Raw genomic sequence first — 22,138 nt, 5'->3', positions numbered from 1 at the left:
ATAAAATTCAAACATTGAAATATATATTTATTTATGTAAAAAGCAAAGTAAAGTTCTTTCTCAATACCAAACATATTGAGGCAATATTTTTCGTGCCTCTAAAGAACATGAAGGCTGGTTGGCGACTACTGATGTTACAAAACTGACATGACAGCTCAAGTGTTAAAATGGTTACTCAACTAACGTTTTTCAGATCTTTTCCTAATGAGGAAGAATACTTACATTCCTTACGTTACTAACCATGTTGTACCTATTGCTGAGTTGTTACTGGAGTAGAAAATGCACTACACAGTGATGGGTGCAAACAATGGATGCAGGACTTCATTTAAAGATAATGTTAAGTCATGACGTGATGCTTTGATTGTTTTCCTCCTGATTTTTGTTGCCTTGTAAACTTCACGTGAGTATCCCTACGATCTGCTGGTGATTGTTATTTCTAGCAAGGTCCAGTGGTGTGTTTCCCCTGTCATTCCTTGCGCCCCTGTCAGATCCTGCCTCCAGCAGCGCAGCTGCCACTTCTGTGTGACCATAGGATGCCGCAAAGTGCAGTGGCGTCCACCCACAGTCACCCTTGGCGTTGGGGTCTGCAGAACAAGCCACCAGCAGCCGCACCACAGCCGTGTGGCCTTTCCATGCAGCTAAGTGCAGAGGTGTGCTCTCCTTCCTGTTCCTGTCTTCCAGGCCTGCTCCGCACTCCACCAGAAACTTCACTGCATCTACGTGTCCCTCCCTCGCTGCACAATGCAGGGCGGTCCCCATGTACTTGTCCCTCACTCCTAAGTCAGCACCAGCAGCGAGCAGAGTCCGTATCTCCTCCACTGCCCCCTCCTCAGCTGCCTGGATCAGCCTCCTGCCTTTCTCCTCGACCGAAAGACTCCTGTACAGAACATTGAAGTTCTTACACTTTACTGTAAACACAAAGATCAAATGAAGGTAATTGTCATAGCAATGAAACTGTATGAAAACGCATCTGGCCAGTGAAAAATTAAAAAAGTAGCAGCATCCCATCTGTGATGTGGGATAGTCTGAAAGTCAATGTAAAAGATATGTATGTATATCAGCATGTTCTCATCAAAGTTTTCATTCACGTACCATTACAACTTACTACAATTCAACTCATGAGTGAGTTATCGCATTTTACAATAATTCATTCTAGACACAAAGTTCCTTTGAAATCAGGATGTTACAGTTAACCACTTGTTGACCTCTGTAGAAACATGTACTTAATACAGCTAACACTGGATCTCTGAACAGCAATATCTTCTGACACTTTAAAGGGAAAACACAAAACTAATCAAATCTCTAGGAATTTGATGGCAATGTCCTCAAATGGCAGCATAAAATTTCAATCCAGTTAGTAAAATTCTGTGCATGCCATCACCAATTAGAGAAAATTACAGCTTTGCAGAAAACAGTTTGTTGACATATTACAGATATAACAATGATATTAAGTCCATTACACACACACACACACACACACACACACACACACACACACAAGCATGTGCACATGCACTCAAATAGATTATTGTGGCGGCCATGTCTAAATATTACATCAGAAAGACCTATAGCCTCACAGTAAATTAACAATTCAAGCACTTGTGTACATATTATATGTATTCCTATAACCCAACCTTAGCTTCCTGGACACACTGTACAATACATGCAGCTCATGTAAGAACTAAGAAATAGCACCAAAGTGTAGCACACATTCTGAGACACCGACAAACAGAGAGGAGAGGGAAATGTGTGGCACACACAAAGTTGCTGTGTTACTGTTGTGTGGGCTGGTCTGATGTCTTGTGGGTACACAAGGAATAAACTGCTACACCCTACTGCCCCTGTGCTTGCAGCACCTTGTGTACTGGATGGCTTGCACACACAACCAGACTGGGAACCATACCATTTCCCTTAGTGCCTGATACATTTCATTTTATGTGCATTAAGAGTTATATTGTTGGCAGTTAACAGAATAATTTGTTACCAAAACTGTTGGCATAATGCGTACATGTACTATGGAGGTGGAAGCGAATAATGCAACACACAGACCTGTGGTATTGTCCTCTACTGTGGCAGACACATGCCGTGGTAGTGTGAGAGGAGCACCAGTGTGAGAACTCCTCCATCATCACCATCAGGGAGGACTATGGTGGAGGACACAATCGAAAGTTTGAGTTTTATTCAAATCTCATGTGGCAACCGAGAACTTTTCAGGCAAAGACTGTCATAGCCAACGCCAGCCGTTGATTACACTGACTGGTGTGTAACACTATTAAGTAGACTTTTTTTTTATTAGGACATGCCGAGTTTTAATATCCACCAATGAAATCACCACTTTTGTTGGCACTTTATGGGATGTTTGTGAAAGCTGGAACTGCTAGACTGTAGAATGCTGAAGTGTGCAGATGTCCGCTTGTCAGCTCTAAGGTGTCGTCTTCGTCGCTGAATGCATAGTGAGAGACGTTTATTTGGGAGTGAGGTAACAGTGGTACACTTCCCTGCACCAAAGAGCTTCGACAGGTAAGCGCTTACAGCATGGTAACACGAGAAATGCAAACTGTAAATATGTTGCTGCCCTCGTTGATTCAACATACTAACATGTTCTTGGTGCTGGTATAGATTGACATGCTTACTTTTTATCTTCAACTTCTCTTTATCCAGCAGTATGCCATTCATAGCGATCTTATTGCCTCTAGCACCAGCAGCTACAGTGACACGAAACACCTGAAGTATTCTTACTGTAAAGAGGTTATGGTGACCTGTAGGTCACGCAAAACAAATTCCAAAAATGCTCCTGCTTAACTACAAACTACACACACAGTCATGTCTCTTACTGTAGAGAGCAGCACATCTTTGTGACCACAGCAAGAATGTCACATGCCGGGAGCATTGTTAACATAATCTTTGTTTGGAAACCAGATGCCAACATCTAACAATGTGTTGTACATAGACAATGTAACAAATTAATTACTGCAAATAAATGGAACATGTTAAAGATGAAAACAATTTTTGAAGCTATCAAAAATTTGGCTCATCCCTGATTTTGGGTAGCTAACTTATCTACTAATAAACACAGTTCCATCCAGAGATCCAGTGAATCAGTCATGAGAATACAATGAAAGCTTTGTGAGCTATCAGCCAGTGGCTTTTGTAGCTGTCAACAGAGATGTATTTCACAGTGTGGACACATGCAAGGAAATTCAATGGCAAACATTGTAAACTTGAAAACACACACACACAGACACACACACACACACACACACACACACACACACACACACACACACACACACACACACACACACACAGAGAGAGAGAGAGAGAGAGAGAGAGAGAGAGAGAGAGAGAGAGGGAGGGAGCACTGGGCAACACAGATAAGCACATATTCTCATATTTACCTGATTTCTTCTGGTGGCTCAGCAAGCAGGCGACTCACTTCAATCAAATCTTCAGTGTGGCTACGCATCATGTCTGCCCAGCCCTGTGTAGCCATTACCCGGAAGTTGTGGTCTTTTATGAAGGCGACTGAAGCCGGAGTCAGGCTCGGGCAGCAGTGCCTCACTGCCAGGGCAGCTGTGGCTGCCGCGTTCTCCACAGTCAGCTGAGTGGCCAGCTGCTGCTCACAAGCAGCCTTCAGGGCCGACAAGCCGTACTTATCAGCAGCTGCCAGCGTTTGTGGGGTCAAGCCGGACAGCCGGGGGGCCTGGAGGGTGTACGTGTATGACAGCAGCTGGCGCAAAACTGGGCCCTCCATATCCGTGATGCTGACTTCACCTGTGCTGGCCTCCAGTGTGTCGTGCTGGAACATGGCCGCGAAGACGGGGCTCCTGGCGGCCAGGACTGCCCTGTGTGCCACCAGACGCGTCTGCCCTGCCACCAGAATCACTATGGCGCCGTCACTCTCATCGAGGAGAGCACCCAGATCCACAGCTGCGGTCTCCTGAACTTTCTTGGTGGCCAACATGGTGGTTGATTCTGAAACATGTCACCACTGAGCAGCTCTTTGTCCTTACAACAGCACCCTCAGCATTTGTATATGGTACAGAGACCTGTGTCAAGAAACAGTTCGTAAAAGGTACCCATAACAGATGAATTACAACACCAAGTTATCATTGGTATGTCAAACTACACAGGTGAACAGCAGCGAATCTTCACCCCAATTTAGAAGATTTTCCACAATGTGTTCTCAGATAGACTGGAGATGTAGCTCCATAAATTTGTAGCTACCGCACAGTCACCAAAATCGATGTCTAGCAAACTACTAAGAACGTCATAAATAGCTACAGTAAACGATGTATCTTACTAATCGCTCATCGTATTAAGGAATCTGTTTACACTGCTCTTAACAGCTATTTCCCGTACGTTGTCTTGCATGGCTTGGATCAAACAGTCAGTTAACCAGTCCGACTGTGACTCATCAACACACTCGACACATTCCAAGAGGACGACACCCAACCACAAATAGGAAAAAATGTTGAGCCAGAAATATAGAACACATCAGCCGTCCAACTAACATATGTGTTATCGTTCTGGAATTGACCTCCCCTTATCACAGCACTGTAGATAATACTAATAAAAGGATAGTTTTTACTGACATTACTCCTCCATTATGTAATTTTTTTTTCAAACATCCAAAGCTTTTCTCTGCTCATGCTCACGTTCAATGCAATTAGTGTCAGCATACACTTTGTGGTGAACTACCCAGTGACTGGTATTCCCACATGTAACCTGTATGCCCCGCTACTAATTGATCTGGACAGTCACTGGCGATTGCTGAGAACTGATTCATGCTCCCCCACTTCAAATTAACGACCAAATACACGGAATTTTTAAAACAAAAATTTGGAACCTAATTGTAGAGGAAGTATTATTAATCATTTCTTTAAAACTTTTACGAAGAAATAACTACTATGTATCACAATCATGTCATAGAAAATGAATATAAGGTCAAGGATAACAGATCTAATATTCAGTTGCAACTCACCGCAGCTGTATATGAGAAATGCTAAACATAATCTCTTGATCGCTCTGAATTTTATTTCAAAACAAAAGTTTGGGAAGTGAGGATCTTCTTGGATTTCATTTCAGTTCTTACCTATGAGGTGACAGAAGGCGTGTTTAATTGGGATCTGTGTACCATCTCACTTTCCGAATAATCATCACAACTTTTCTGGTAAACTTGTTTGCATTCATTATAGGATCCTCTTCGTGAGAACGTATTGATTTCGTTATTTGAGTTTTCTTAAACACTACCCTTTTCTCGCGAACATGGAGGTAATGAGAACACACACATACGCAAGTGTAGAGTTATCCCCTTTCCTACATCATGTCGTTACCCTAAAGACGGAGAACCCCTCTCTACGATGTATTCTGATTACTCCCTCGGTACAAAGCATTCTCCCGCTCGCGCGTGTGTGCTTGTGTGTGTGTGTGTGTGTGTGTGTGTGTGTGTGTGTGTGTGTGTGTGATGCTCCTCCCATATAGAGGATGTCCATAATTAAATCTCCACTTTCAAAACGCCACTGCTCAGAATGGCGTCAGATTTGAACATCGTATTACTGACACAGGGGAACACATGATGGAACAAAAAAAAAAAGGCTAAAGAACATTTTGCCAATAGATGATGGTGTAAAGCTCTTAAATTAAAATGCGTTCGGTTTCAAATCACAGGTCAACTGCAATACAAAGGCTGCGGTTTAGGTTGCACATTACACCAGCTGTACTGTTCAATGTGCGCAACTGCACAAGTTTGGCAGTCTTAACAGATGTGGCAGTGTTACTTAGGCAAGCCGATCCACCGCGCCGAGATCGTAGCACATCGGAGGGGAGAAATCGGTTTTTAATTGTGGTGGGGCCAAAACCCGCAACGTGACATCTGTTTCTGACTGCCGTGAGACTGGCGCGAGGCACGTACAGTAAGCTGCCCACCGCTTTGTGCCACGAGTCGAAACTGAGAAACAGAGTGTTCCACGACAGATGGAAGTGTCTCGGGGGTCACGCTGACAAGACGTCGTGCATGTGTGCCTCCAATTCAGCAACGTTCGTAACTGAAGCACCGAGCGTCTCATCTTTCAGATAACCTGACAGCCAGAAGTCACACGGATCAAGATCAGGTGAGCTGGACGGCCAGGCAGATAATTCAGCCATTCCCGAACTGGCTCTGAGCAACTGCTTCACTCGCTGTGCAGTGTGTGAAGGAATGTCATCTTGCACAAAAATGATCCTATCCACAGACACACGAGCTATTAAAGGGTTGGAATGACGTTGGTGCGCGAAAGACACTCACATCATCAACCAGTGACGGTAAAGGTAACAGGACCCACAGGACTCATCCCCTCGGGGAAATACGGCCTTGCGATAAACGATGAAGTCCACCGATTCCTTTGCAGAATGAAGTGATACCGTTTGATGGCCGTCCATATTTTCTGTTCCCCATATTCTGCGTATTCACATGTCGTTGGAAATGGGCTTCGTCTGTCCACAGAGTGTTCCACAGCCACTCATTTTCCACTTCCATGAGAGCAAGAAATTCCAGAGCGAAAATCAGTCTTGCTGGCAGGTCAGCAAGAAGCTCCTGAACATAGGTAATTTTGTACGGATAGCAGTTCAGGATGTTTCGTAGGATTTTGAGCATTGCGTCGCAGGCGTGGCCAACGTTGGAGTAACTCCCTGTGCACTGCATTTTTGTGCACCACTGCTCGACCGCTCCTGCAATGCTGTGTTCTCATCTGTCAGAGATCGAATGAACTGCATCAGATTGGATGCAGGATGTACATACGAGTTATGTCTGCACTCGTGACAAGAAATGTTTCCAACCAGCGTTGGTCTGGGGGTGTTGGGAGCAAAAGCTGAGAGCGAGAAACCACGACGCACGAAAGCAGCAAAAGAGAGCTATGTATATGTGTTTATAACGGGATTAACTCAGTTCCTCAAACATTATTTCCATATGTTGCATACATACACCCATCTCGGATCTAGGCTCTGATAGCTGCAGTTGATCAGAATTTCGAAGACTATTTCCATCTTGTACCATTAGAGTCTATATTTATCATAAATTCTGACAGCCCTAGTTGTATTATATTTGGAGTTATTAACTTACAAGAAAATATAAGCAGATGTCATCGTTATGTGGTCATGGAGTAGTATTTTGTAATAATCTGTGGACAGATAGCTGTACTTAAGATACGGCTAAACTCTGCACTCAAGTGCCGTTTGTACATACTCTGGCTGGGTTTGGAAATCTGGAGAGGTAAGCAATAAGAACATACACTGATCAGCCAAGACATTATGATCATCGACATACCATCTATATAAACCTGTCCAGGCTATACCAGCGTCACCTGGCGAGAAATGATTGATCGTCAGATACACACATGGTGCATGTAGTATGAGTGAACATGCTGTCCATATATAGAATGATGAAGGTGCACGATCTATCTGAGTTTGACCAAGGGCTGATTGTAATGGCTTGGTGGCTCAACGCGAGTATTTCGGAAACTGCACGACTTGTATTCTATGAGTGCTGTGATGAGTGTCTTCAGCACATGGCGAAACCAAGGTGAAACCAAGTCCAGACGTCGTTGGTTAGTTGGCCATCCCTCATTCGACGTGTTGTACGTCGTAGGCTTTGCAGACTGGTAAAATAGATCAGTCAACGAACTGTGGCAGAACTAACATCAGACTTTACCCCAGGGCAGAGTACACGAGCGTGTTAGAAGACACAGTGCACTGAACACTCCTAACGAATGTCCTCCGCAGCCGATGAGCGATGCATGTGCCAATGTTAACACCAACAACATCAGCAGCTACAACTGAAATGGGCATGTAGCCACTGGCACTGGACATGGCACAGTGGCAGAGCACAGCATAGTCTGATGAATTCCTACACCTTATTCGTCATGCTGACGGGAGTGCGCGAATCCGTCATCTTCCAGGGGAACCACTCCTCGATACCTGTACTGCGGGACAGAGACAAGCTGGAGGCGGCGCCATTATGCTCTGCGGGAAATTCACGGGGGCATCCGTGGATCCAGTGGAGCTCGGGCAAGGCACCCTGACTGCCAAAGAGTATCGTACACTGGTTGCAGGCCACATACACTCCATCACGACGATCATGTTTGCGTCGGCTGAGGCATTTTTCAACAAGATAATGTGACACATAACAAGGCCAAGAGTGCAATGGAGTGATTGAAGGAACACAGCGGCGAGTGCTAATTGATGTGACAGCCCCCAGCTCGCCAGATCTGATGCTCATCAAACACATCTGGGATGTGGTTCTACATAACGTCAGAGCTCTTTGCCCCCGTCCCCGGAATTTACGGGAATTGGGTGACTTGTGTACAGATGTGGTGCCAACTTCCTCCAGCGACCTACCAAGACCTCATTACTTCCATGCCATGACAAATCACGGCTGTTATCAGTGGTAATGGTGGACATACCAGCTGTTAGGTAGGTGGTCATAATGTTCTAGCTGATAAGTATATACATTTTTATACATTTCCATAGACTCTGGAAAAATATGTAAAAGACTAAAATTTTGGAAAATATAGAAAAATCCAGACCCTAAATGGTAATACAGGATATCTGTACTCATACAGAGGGAGAATCGAACCCGGCCCCATTGGTGGGGCATTCAGCCACTGCTGATCACTCAGCTAATGGGAGTGGATAGATATTTAGCATGAAAATCGCTTACACAAAGTACCAAACAACGATACCGACTGTTGTATTCCAGACTGTATCTTGGTGAAATTCTATGTTGCTATGCTGGATGGCTGCCTAGTCTTCATAACAAAATTACATTTCAAATGCAGTACGGAATGCATCTGCTGCAGTGTCAATGGAACTTTTGTTCGATAGTAGGACCGAATGGGTGAGTGGCTGCTTGGTACACGGAAATCTATTCGCCGGTGAAGTTACTTTGGTTTGACAATTGCTATGGAACGAAGTTGATGATAATGATACTAGGGAATATGTTATCGTTTGAAGTTACGCACTCGCAAGTATGGCAGGCAATAGCACCACCGTCCCATAGGGTTTTGCTAGTGGTAAGAACATTAAAAACTCGATGAGACTCATTGTCTCAATGAGGATAAATCTCAAAATGCAAAGAACATCTACTCGTCTCTTCTAACCAAGGAGTTACCTGACCGTCTTGCTGGCAAAAATGCAGATACCTAAAGGATTCAATCTGTCAGTGAGACTTAAGCCATTACTTGTTAAATTATACACTGAAGCGCCAAAGTAACTGGTACAGGCATGTGTATTCTAATACAGAGATACGTAAACAGACAGAATACGGCGCAGCAGTCGGCAACGCCTGTATGAGACAACAAGTGTCTGGCGCTTTTGTTGTACAGGTTACTCCTGCTACAACAGCAGGTTATCAAGATTTAAGCGAGTTTGAACGTGGCGCGCGAGTGATCGGACATAGCGTCTCCGAGGTAGCGATGAAGTGGAGATTTGCCAGCACGACCATTTCACGAGGGTACCGTGAATAACAGGAATCCGGCAAAACATCAGATCTCCAACATCGCTGCGGCCGGAGAAGGACCTGCAAGAATGGGACCAACGACGACTGAAGAGAATCGTCCAACGTGACGGAAATGCAGCCCTGCCGCAGATTGCTGCACATTTCAATGCTGGGCCATGAACAAGTGACAGAGTACGAACCATTCAGCGAAACATTATCGATACGGGCTTTCGCAATCGAGGGCCCACTATTGTACCCTTGATGACTGCACGTCACAATGTTTTACGCCTCGCCTGTGACCGTCGACACCGACATTTCACTGTTGATGGCTGGGAATATGTTGTCTGGGCGGACGGGTCTCGTCTGAAATTGTATCGAGCGAATTGACGTGTACGGGTGTGGAGACAACGTCATGATTCCATGGACCCTGCATGTCAGCAGGGGAGTGTTCAAGCTGGTGGAGGATGTGTAATGGTGTTTGGCGTGTGCAGTTGGAATGATATGGGAACCCTGATACGTCTAGATACGACTCTGACATGTGACATATACGCAAGCATCCTGGCTGATCACCTACATCCATTCAAGACCATTGTGCATTCCTACAGACTTGGGCAATTCCAGCAGGACAATGCGACACCACCCACGCCCAGAATTGCTACAGAATGGCTCCAGAAACACTCTTCTGAAGCTAAACACTTCCGCCGGCCATCAAACTCATCATAGCTGAACGCTACTGAACGTATGGGGGATGCTTTGGAACGTGCCCTTCAGAAGAGATCTTCAGCGTCTCCTACTCTTATGGATTTATGGAGAGCACTGCAGAATTCATGGTGTCAATTCCCTCCAGCATTACTTCAGACATTAGTCGAGTCCATGCTACGTCGTGTCGCGGCACTTCTGCGTGCTCGCGGGGTCATTACACGATATTAGGCGGGTGTACCAGTTTCTTTGGCTCTTCAGTGTCAATATGCAGTTCTGCCAGATGTCTACTGTGAAGAAATAAAACTCTACGTTGATCACGTGATCATGAGTTCCAAAATTAGAATAAATGTTGGCACTACTGTGATTAGTCGGTACGTAATCTTCTCGATTTGTGTTAGGTGCTCTAACATTACAACATAAAACATTTGAAGTGGCCATGTTTCACAGTTTCACCACGACATCCTAATCTCAATATGCAGTCTTAAAATACCCACAACACACATCATGATGGGTCTAATCTATAATTAATTAATATTTGCCTTACACATTTCTGGAAATGATTTCGATTTTTCGTGGTGTGTTACCTGAAAGAGACATCACGATATGAGAGTTGTTCATCAGCATGCGAACATTATCAGGTTGTGTTAATAGATGTGAGGTATAGCTTTTCGTGAGAAATTTTTTGTGACTATCACGGAAGTCTATTTTACTGCAGAGATGGGAAACCTGATCAGGGTTCACATATGCATGTGTGTGAAGAACAATCACACTGAACCGAGAAGCAGACGGACGTTCGCTAATCCTGCACACGTCTTCGTGCTCTTTTTAATGCTGGTCCGAGCCCTGGGTCGCTGTATCCTTACTGATCCTGATCATTACGACTCTTCTAACCTTTTAGAACACATCTACTCCACAGGGCACTTTGCGCTGCATAGTCGATGGTACGTCATGACACTCCGAAATAGAGCGTCTATGTTGTATGTCACTGTATGAGCCCTAGATTTTCTCTTGTCTTTATGGGACTTACACATAATTTACATCATCGACCCCTAAATTGTCTCGAATGAAACGTCGCCTTCTCTCCAGGGATTCTAAGGCATCTTTATAATACTCGCAAGTTGATCTATTTTCCTGGTAAAAGATCTCTGATGCAGCGTTGTGCGGTTTCAAATCAAATGGTTGAAATGGCTCTGAGCACTGTGGAACTTAACATCTGAGGTCATCAGTCCCCTAGAACTTAGAACTACTTAAACCTAGCTAACCTAAGGACATCACACACATCCATGCACGAGACAGGATTCGAACCTGCGACCGTAGCAGTCACGCGGTACCGGACTGAAGCGCCTAGAACCGCTCGGCCAGTTGTGTGGTTTCATCTAGAGTACACCGTCTATAAAGTTAGCCATTAGTGTGCATTTTCACATTTCTGCAAGCGACACACGATTTACTCCTACCAAAATGCATGTTACAGAGGGATGTCAGGAAGCTTACGAATCACAAACAAATTAAGTGTAAAGGGAGCTGGGGTCATGAGCGCCCAGAAAATGGATTTTTTTATTTAATAAAATTATGCGATTCTTCCTTATTGTAAAATATTCATGCTTTGCGTGTATTACCTCACTACTGTGGTGTTTAAATGTCCTTCTAAAGCATAATATGTAGCTCTTGAATGCCTGTCACGCTACCATCAAACACAAAATCTTGCCTGCAGTGTCTTGTTACTTCACTTTGGCGCCGCTATTTCCATAGCAAGTCATTTGTATAATATCCTTAAAGAAATTATGGACAGTATTATGAGCAGGGATTTATTACAATCGATCTTTCTGTTAATACAATTAGATTACTTTACTTACGTTTTTCGTGTGAGTTCGTGTTGTAAAGTTGTTGTGACTGCGTATTTCAAAGATTTGACATCATAAAGCACCAAAACCGAATAAGTTTAATTACAGTCGTAAGTTTTACTGTAATCAGTACAAACAATTTGATGGACACTGTAAAAATGAAAAACCTGTTACGCTGCGGCAAGTGGGTTTAGGCCTTAAAGTCCGGCAGGCTGTACTTCAAAACCAAGTTGAAACATCTTATAGAGAATTTATTAACAAAATGTTGGTGCTTTAAACAGTAAAAGCAACGGCTACATTTATTAGTAAGTGCATCCTTTCACAATTGCATTTGTCTGTTGCTAATGTAAATACTGTACTAGTGAAAAATATCTCACATTTAATGAAGACGTAAGTAAGAACGAATTCTATCCAGCAGACCTGTAGTGGGATGTCAAGTCTGTAAAGAAACGAAATGTACATGGTGATTACAATTAAAGTTAAACTTTCGAAACGCTGCAGAAATAGCACCACTGGTCGCAATGACGTCAAATTGCAACGGAATATTATCGGAGAAGGGGGAAAATGCGTGGCAGAAGAAAAATAAATAGTTGCAAGACGTAGCAATAGACGCGCGCTGTAAACATAATTTAATGGTGCTCGACTACAAATGACAAATGAGTCATACGACAATGCCTAAAGTGTACGTTTGACGTTAAATAAACTGTACTATTCATTGTTCATGGGTGTAGAGGTGTTATACTGTTTCTTAAGTAAGTCCATCCACAGCGGCAAGGTCATATCACATCGTATGGGAAAAATCAGTTTTTAATTGTCCTGAAGCCAACAACCGCATAAAAAGCATCACTCACATCGGTTTTCTATTTTCCCGAGGCCAAAACCCGCATAAAATGCATCAATCAAAATCAAATCGGATTATTAATTTCCGTCTGAGTGCCGCCGAACATGTTCAATATGCTGTCCACCGTTTACGGCAAAAAGTTGAAATCGAAAAACAGCATGTTCCACAACTGATCGAAGTGTTTCCGGGGTCACTTTCAGAATGTGTTGCGCAATGCGCGCCTTCAGCGCAGCTAAGTTTGCAGTCGGAACAGGGAACAGAACATCTTTCAGACAGCCCCACGGCCAGAAGTCTCACGGATTGAGATCAGGTGATCGGGACGGCCAGGATGTAGGCAAATGGCGGCTGATAATTCTAGCATTTCCGAAATGGCGCTTCAGCAGCTGCTTAACTGGATTTGTAATGCGCGGAGGGGCGCCATCTTGCATAAAAATGATCCCACCCACACACCCACGCTGTTGGAGTGCTGGAATGACGCCAAAGACACACATAGCGCTTACCAGGTACAGGCAACAGGACCGAAAGCACCTGTGTTTTCGAAAGAATTGTGGCCCTATGATGAATGATGCCATAAACCCGCACCACACACTGACCTTTTCATGATGAATGGTAGTGGTTAATTTGCGTGTGGAAGCAACTCGTGCACATGGATAATTTTGAATGGCTAGCAAAGAAGGATGTTTCGTAGGATTTTACCCGCCGTGCTCACGGGTGTGTCCAATGTTCGGGCAATTGTCCGTCCACTACACGTTTGCACACCGCCACTCGTCTCCCCCTGCACTGCTGTGGCCACTGCTTGCACTGACGTCGAATCAATTCGTTTCCTCCCTCTATCGGGTTCAACACCAAAAGAACCCGTCTTTCCGAAATTCAAAATCATTTTCTCCAGACCCACGGCAGTCATCGCACCAAAGTCTTTTTTCAAACCCTTACGTGTCCGGAACTTCTGCAGAGCGACGCGTGCACAATCGTCATTCTTGTAATACAGCTTTACAAGCACAGCGCGATCCTGCTTTGAGACAGTCATGGCAAACGTCGCAGACGCGAGAGGAGGAAAAGCCGTGTAACCGGCATGTTTATACCGACTTCAGTGGCTCGTGCGCATAACATGTGTTTTGATTTACGTATTCTGACACATACAGCGCCATCTATTTTTTTTTATTCTGCCGTACGTTTTCCCCCTCTCCGTTAATATCCCGTTGCAATTTGACTTCATGCTGACCAGTGGTGTTACTTGTACAGTGTTTTGAAAGTTTAACTTTGTAATTAAAGTTTAACTTTAATTATAATCACCCTGTACAATGACATCTCCTGTAACAAGCATAAAATGTAGGGAAGTAGATATTCGCTTTGCACGTGACATGAGGTGTATTCCGAAGGGAAGAAAGCTATGTGCTATGATGGATCTCCCACTGCGACCTGTCAGGTCCGAGAGGTATTACGAGTGTTTGTACAATGGCCTAACAAAGTGAAGTTTCTGTGTGAGGACAGCGAAATAAACTGCAGGTATTGGTCAGTATGCTGATACTGTTGCTGCACTGGACGGTTCCTGGCAGACGTGACGCCACACATTGCTGACAAGTTATCACAGCTACCTCTGTAGATATGAGAAACGTGCTGAACTACGAATGTCTGACAAAACATTGCCAAGATTAAGTCAGTAACGCAGACTAACACAAATGTGACAAAAACTTTGAAGGTTTCAGTGATGGTATGAAATGTAGGGAGGTAGTCTCTATTTTTACTAGGTTAGTTCTTAGATGCTGTGTGCAATACATTCACTACTGTGGAATCTGTGACTTTGTTGTGACTGCTAAGCCATATGCTGAAACAGAAATTTAAAAAATGGAATGTGTAGCGTATGTGCTAAAGAGAAGAACACGATAGAAAAAAACTTTTCAGTTGGCATAGCTGTTGGTCGACAAGGCTGACAACAAATCGAAGATAGAAAACCTTACACAATATTATGGTCTGTTCATCAGGAGAAACAGTGATAATGTCAGTGAGATGAGAAAAACAAAAGAAAATGGACAAAAACAGGCACATGCACACCTCATTCCAGAAACTGTTACTGTGGAACTAATGCCAATATACAGAGATCTTTCAGATTCTAAACTCCTGGAAAAATATTTACATTGCAAAACACAAAAACAGAATGAAAGCTCCAATAGCTGCAATTTGGGAATGCTTGCCTAAAACTGTCTTTTTTTTTCTTTTTTGTAGGTCACCTCTTCCTGATGGTCTGATTGTCATTATATGTTTTAATAATGAAGTAACAAGCAGATTAGATAGCATCAATGGATTAGGTGTCAAATAGTGAGTGGGCTCCATGAACAGACAGGCAATTTGTAGCTGAAGCTGAAAAAACTCCTGAAACAATAACAAAGAAGACCAGAATAAAGAAGATGACTGCAGGACAGAAAGCTTTGCGACTCGCCTGGACCCGTCAACACCGACACTGGACTGTTGATGACTGGAAACATGTTGTTGCCTGCTTGTACGAGTCTCGTTTCAGATTGTATCGAGCGGGTGGGCGTGTACAGGTATGCACACAATGTCATGAATCCATAGACCCTGCATGTCAGCGGGGGACTGTTCAAGCTGGTGGAGGCTCTGTGATGATGTGAGGCATGTGGAGTTGGAGTGATATGGGACACCTGATACGTCTAGATACGACTGTGACATGTGTCCATAAGCATCATGTCTGATCAACTGCATCCATTTACGTCCATTGTGCATTCCGACGGACTTGGACTATTTGAGCACGACAATGCGACAAGCCACACGTCCAGAAATGCTACAAAGTGAATCCGGGAACACTGTTCTGAGTTTAAACACTTCCGCTGCCCACCAAATTCCGCAGACATGAACATTATTGAGCATATCTGGGATGTCTTGCAACGTGCTGTTCTCCACACTCTCACATTCTTACGGATTTATGGACAGCCCTGCAGGATTCATGGTGTCACTTGCCTCCACCACTACTTCAGACATTAGTCGAGTCCACGGCACGTAGAATTGCGGCACATTGCGTGCTCGTGGGGGCCCTACAGGATATTACGTAGGTGTAACAGTTTCTTTAGCTCTTCAATTTATATTCTTTTCGTCTGTGGCATACGAAAGCGTTCGTAGAGGTTTTCAATAACTTAACGGTATGCGGAACGTGATGGAAGAGTAACGATATAACATCGCAGCTGATGTTAACTGGAAGTTATGCTTTTCCTTTACTGTAGGGTATGTTAACTTGGAAGTTACTTCGTTCCTAAATGTGTAAGATTATTCATCCACGTGAACTGGACTGTGGGTAGGAGAGAGATTAAAGTGTTGTCAAGAATTAGCGTGGAACTTACTGAAAAACGTTGTACTATTTTCTCTATATGCCTTTGTCAACCCCGAAAATGAGACGACTTACGGATTTACGAGCAAAAGAAAGTTGAAGCCGGCCCGCACTGAATCCATTAATGTGTGTATTCGGCAGTGTTCACTAAGTGTCTCAACAAAATAAACTTATTTAAAAAATCTCTGAGAACTAGCGTCAGGAGTTGGTCTGTAGTAATACAGGGCGGGCAGCCATTCCAACTGGCGAGGTAAAGCAGCATCTCATGTACCTGACGTCCAGTGAGTAAACGTTGTCTCTAAACAATAAGACACTGAGGATGTCTCGAAAACGGTCGATTAATTGCAATAAAATGATGAAAAGCGTAATATTGATGGTTAAAGATGTTCTTTAATTGAAGACGTCTGTTTGGGAAAAAAGTGGTCTAAATTAACTACGCCGTAAATTGTCTTTAATACGCTTTACGTTTCTATAATTTTTTTTTTTAATTTGAATGTTAATCTGCTTTACCAGAGGATTAACGATGAATATTTATTCGAATTTGCAATACGTCTCAGGCGCAATTTGTAAAGTATTGACGACTCACACCTGAAACAGAGAGAGAGAGAGAGAGAGAGAGAGAGAGAGAGAGAGAGAGAGAACATTTCTAGACGTACACAACATCGAACATAACAGATTATACTTCTATCAGTCTAATGAAGAAGTCCCAGAACCTTTTCACAAAGGAGAAGGCGAGAACAAAATTTTGGACATGGCGGGACGCGAATCATTCCCACAGTTACCTTCTGCTCTGTAACTCAACGCTTATAACCCCTACATCACCATGAACTAATGCAAGCGCAGCCTCCGTACCGTAACTTAAATGTAATGAAGGCTTTACCTGCCCACACGTCATTACATGTCGTTTATTCATAACAAATTGTACCAAAAATGACGTTTTTTCTTTGCAAAGGTTCGATGTGCTGTTGCCTTGAAACGGCATACTTTCATAATACGCAGGCGAGACTAACTTCCCACCCCCATGTGTTGAGATTTCGCCCCTCCCCTTTCCCCCGCCGCCAACAGAGCTGACTGCCCATGACTTTTAATGGAAGTATACATGAACACGAATTCACAAAATTATCTAGTCAAACTATTCCAAAATATAAGCAACCGTTTGTCAAAGATGAGGAAAACATTATTCTACCTGACAAGTTCATGTAGCGTACACAGTTACTACCTATGCCACAGTATTTTCCTACGAGGGACGGTCCGAAAAGTTTCTAGCCCGAGAAGGTTACCGTAATGTCTCGCACAAACAACGTCACCTACTTTTATGGTGGCCTTTTGTGGATGTGCAAGTCAAATTTCACGGCTCCGGCTTCGTTAGTTTTGCCGCTAGGATACGTTGTATACCGTAGTGCGAGCTAAATGGCAGATAATGAGACACTCAAGAAACGTGCTGTGTTTGAATATCTTCATTTGAAGCGAATGACGCCCTAGAAAATTGAGCAGGACATGCGGAATACACTTAAGAAGGAGAGTGCTCGTCCGCAGCTCGTGGTCGTGCGGTAGCGTTCTCACTTCCCGCACCCGGGTTCCCGGGTTCGATTCCCGGCGGGGTCAGGGATTTTCGCTGCCTCGTGATGACTGGGTGTTGTGTGATGTCCTTAGGTTAGTTAGGTTTAAGTAGTTCTAAGTTCTAGGGGACTGATGACCATAGATGTTAACTCCCAAAGTGCTCAGAGCCATTTGAACCATTTGGAGAGTGCTCCGTCTTACGCGACAGTGAAAAACTGGGTGTCCGACTGCAGACGTGGATGAACGAGTGTGGGAGACGCGCCAAGGAGCGGAAGGCGTGTCAGCGCTGCCACAGTGACTGCACTTCACGATGCGATGTTGCAGGATCGTCGAGCAGCATCGCAGCACACTGAAACCACATTTGGAACCTCCCACGGGCGTGGGCATGACATTGTTGTGAATGTTTCGGGAATGCGGGAAGTTTCATCTCGGTGGATCCCGAAAGATTTGAATGCAGATCAGAAACAGGAGCGTGTGCAGTGTTGTGAAGAAATCGTCCGCCAATCTGAAACGGATGAAGAGAGGTTTCTTGCATGGTATGTGACAATGGACGAAACGTGGGTACACCACTTTCATCCTGAGACAAAACAACACTCACAACAATGGAAACATCCTTCGTCCCCTACCCTCAAAAAAAATTTCTGGTACAAACAACAGCCGCTAAGGTGATGGTATTGGTCTTCTGGGATGCAGAAGGGGAAATGATGGAGGATTGCTTGCAAAAGGGCGTTAACTATCAATGAATCATACTATCGCACCCACCTGCGCCGTTTGAGAGAAGAGATAAAGATAAAAAAAAAGGCGCGGAAAATTGGCGAGCGGAGTGCTTTTGCATCAGGACAACAGACAAGCGCACAAAGCCCTCGCAACACTGGAAACTCTGCGTGACTGCCAGCTCGAACTGCTACGTCATCCACCATATTCTCCGGATTTGGCTCCATGACATTTTTGTCTTTTCCCAAACATAATAAATGACCTCAAAGGACGACAATTTCACAATAATGATGCAGTGATTGGTACTGTGAACGCTTGGTTAGACTCTAAATCGAAGACCTTTTATTTTAATGGTTAGCAGAAGTTATCTGAGCATGGTTGTTAAGTGTATTAGTGTACACGGGTATTATATTGAAAAGTAAATTGGTATTATGAAATTTCTGTCATTGTTTATTTGTTAGGGTAAAAACTTTTTGACCCCCTCGCAATTATCGTGAAACATTATTTGCAAACAATACGAGTCATATGAAATGCACTCTAATAACCATATTTTCGTATTTCGATCAAAAAAATCGCAATTCAAGTGAGTGAATCAAAGTCTTGCTGATGATGTATATTGTGTGAAAATGAAACCGAAAGATGTAGTACCACAAAATTATTGTTGACCTGGAGCATGTTGCAAAAATCAAAAATAAAATAAAAAAATGGAAACACCTAATACCAGCTACGCTGGGAGATAGAAACGTTTAATGGTCATTGTTGGTTATCTCGTGTATTATTCAGTGCATTGCCATTGTTCTGAAAGAACCAAAATAGTGCAGAGGTATTCGAGACGCACAGTTTCACATGGGGAACATCTGGTCTATTAAGTCAGGAAACTGTCGAAACTGACCAACAAGAAATACCTAAACTACAGTGCATGCACGTCACGTGAGATTGTCAATATTCTCTCGGTCTCATTGAGCCAACTATTAGACGAAGAGAAAATTAATAGAAACTTTCACGTAGTAAAATTTATTTGTACTGCGACACGTTTTGGCTAGAGGCCATGGTTGTCTGATTATTCAAGAAAACTGTGCAAAACATTTAACGTTTTCTATCTTGAAAAATATTGGGAATACCAACTAAACAACTTGCACGATAACGCAAAATTTACAATGCAAACAGAACAAAAACAATCATTAAACTTTTGAGATCTGAAAATGAGAAATAACAGTCACCACCAGTTTCAAATATATAGAGAAGCTAACCTACTACGATTGACACTATCATAAACAAAAACTCCCGACACTCAAATTCGCTTAAATACGCAACTTTCATAACAATGATTAAAGTTCTGTTGAAGTTAGCTCTCAATGATAACTAGATGCAAAAGAAAAAAACTCTGGAATACTTGACTTCAATCCCAAAATAGTTCTAAAGTTACATGAACAGCATGCAAAACCATAAAGCAGGTGGCAAGAGTGAAGAAATAACATTAAAATGAGAAGAAAGAAAATCACAAACTAATCCTACCTGTGTTACAACACCATATGTAGGGCAAATATCAGAAAAGGAAACAAAACAAAATCAGCATTTCTTACTAATAACTTCAAGGCTAAAATACGATAAGAAATAGTACCTCGATATTCTACTTGTATTTAAAAAGCCAAGAATATAAGCCAGAAAATACGTGTCCTTAAAATTCTACACAAAGTAGCTTAATGACAACCTATGAACATTTTGGAGAAAATGGAAATTTACACTCATACAGAAAAATATCCAGAGTACATCCCCAACTATGACAAAATTTAAACATGAAAAATATTTCTAAAATTTTATTTCTGCTGTAAAAGAAAAAGGGTAAATTATAGCGATAAACACAAAATAACAGAATGCTTGTAGGTGCAAACACCTCATAATACTATCTCTGAAAAATTAAACGTGATAACAGACTTTTCGAGAAATATAAATTCATTTTCAAACATACAGCATCGCTGGAGGATGAAGCAAATGATCAGATCATAAAAAGGCAACCGACATTTACGCTGCAAGAAGCCGTAAGGGCCACGATATATCAGCTAAGACCTCAGCATAAGGTGGCATATGGAGACGTTGACTAAAACAGACGTAAGGTACAATTTTACACGTATTAAACCATCTTCACAGGTACAGTTCATAATGGAAAGACGCCGAAACGAGGTCGCCGTGCAACTTTATCATTGCGAGTAAATAAATAAACCGTACATCAAAAATGTTTGACCTAAAGTAAGTCATTCTTTCATTTCCATTGCGTCTCTTCTCTTATGAAAAAAAACTGGGTGACAAGAGCTAAGAAACTGCAATGATAAGATTCCCATGAAATCAGCAGAGTAGTACTTTTGTTTCGAAGGAAGTTTCGTTACCATTCTTGCTCACCAAACGTTTGCGACACGAAAACATTACTAGGCTCGTTTCCCTACCTGCTGTTTCCGCACACACTCCCGCCTGTCCTGCTGTAGGAAACGAACTGAACGCCGCTCGCTGCGCCACGCGTCGCGAGAGAATGTTCCAGAACTGCCGGAGCAGCTGGTCTGACGTCACACTGTCCCCCCCTCCTCCCCACTACCACCCACACACACACCACGGAGAGTGCTGCCGCAGAAGGTCGAAAGCCAGAGGCGTTGACCTTCGCTTAAGGCTCGTACTGCACTATCTCTGACAAAGAAAAATGATCCTTATTCGCCAAATAGCTTTGACAAAGATCTTTGACAACGCGCTGAAAAGGGTTATTACACTCTCGTCATATTTTTCATCAAATTTCAAGGTAACGGACAACAACAACTTGTTATTACGCACTGCAGTTGCTAGTACCGCAATTGCACTGTGTGCGTATTTGGAAGAAAAGCGACGCAAAAAAAAGGATACATACTTGGTTGAAGTCATAGGCATTACGTCGTGACAGTAAAAGCACTCAGCAAAATTTGTTACGAGGGCTGCTAGTGGAGGATGTCAACTCTGCTACTATATAAATTACTTACGAGTGGGTGAGAGTGCATTTCAGTATTTTCTCAGCACAGTGACTTCTCATATTACAAAACAGAATATTCTCTTGAGAAAAGCTGTATGTGCAGAAGACAGGCAAACTGTAACACTGGAATTTCTCGATACAGGAGAGAGCTACTCTAGTTTATAACACAGCACTGGAATATCAAATTGCACATTAATCAAAATAGTTCCAGAAACGTGTGAAGCGATTTATAAAGCACTGGTGGGAGAATGTGTGAAGGCAAATAAATGTTTAATACACTATATGGGCAATAAGAGCTATTTTTATTTTTGAATAATTGAATTACTGGAATTAATGTTGGAACAACTACAAAATCACGACGCGAAAGTCAAGATTTTTCGGTAACAGGCCCGTGATCATATTGGTGTAGTACGGTTTTTGTTGAGTAACGTCTGGCCGCACTGCTAGTAAACACAGCGTACAGCGCACACGCAGGAGAGCCGCTCTGCGATTTTCGGCAGAGGGCGTTGGAGTGTTGGCACCATCTACCTGCAAAGCATTGCGCATGCGTGATTTCCGCGCCTGCGCGTTCTTCGTGCGCGTGTTCAAGGAACGGGGCGTCGACGTGCGGATACCGTCCGTCGTACCAAGCCACCAGCAAGGTTGAACAGTTGCTTCGAGGAAATACTGTGGAATTTGCACA

General features: G+C 43.2%; 1 protein-coding gene across 1 annotated transcript; it reads right to left on the bottom strand.

Moving 5' to 3' along the window:
• Positions 1-324: 324 nt before the first annotated feature.
• Positions 325-21,014, bottom strand: LOC126159800 (CARD- and ANK-domain containing inflammasome adapter protein-like). Its single transcript, XM_049916579.1, has 3 exons — positions 20,909-21,014; positions 3,399-3,975; positions 325-877 (listed from the first exon to the last, which is right to left on the bottom strand). The coding sequence occupies exons 2-3, from the start codon at positions 3,962-3,964 to the stop codon at positions 397-399; spliced, it is 1,047 nt and encodes a 348-aa protein (XP_049772536.1). The 5' UTR covers positions 3,965-3,975; positions 20,909-21,014; the 3' UTR covers positions 325-396.
• Between the last annotated feature and the right edge of the window lie 1,124 nt (positions 21,015-22,138).

The sequence above is a fragment of the Schistocerca cancellata genome, unplaced genomic scaffold (assembly GCF_023864275.1).
Source record: "Schistocerca cancellata isolate TAMUIC-IGC-003103 unplaced genomic scaffold, iqSchCanc2.1 HiC_scaffold_1147, whole genome shotgun sequence".
NCBI lineage: Eukaryota > Metazoa > Arthropoda > Insecta > Orthoptera > Acrididae > Schistocerca > Schistocerca cancellata.
Note: the sequence above shows the minus strand (reverse complement) of the source record. Positions and strands in the feature narration are given on the sequence as shown.

Bases quoted from the DNA above. Each gene is read 5' to 3' on its own strand.
- LOC126159800 (XM_049916579.1), bottom strand. From the start codon at position 3,964: ATGTTGGCCACCAAGAAAGTTCAGGAGACCGCAGCTGTGGATCTGGGT. The intron at 878-3,398 runs GTAAATATGAGA...TGTTCTGTACAG, and splicing joins GAGCCACCAGAAGAAATCAG to GAGTCTTTCGGTCGAGGAGA.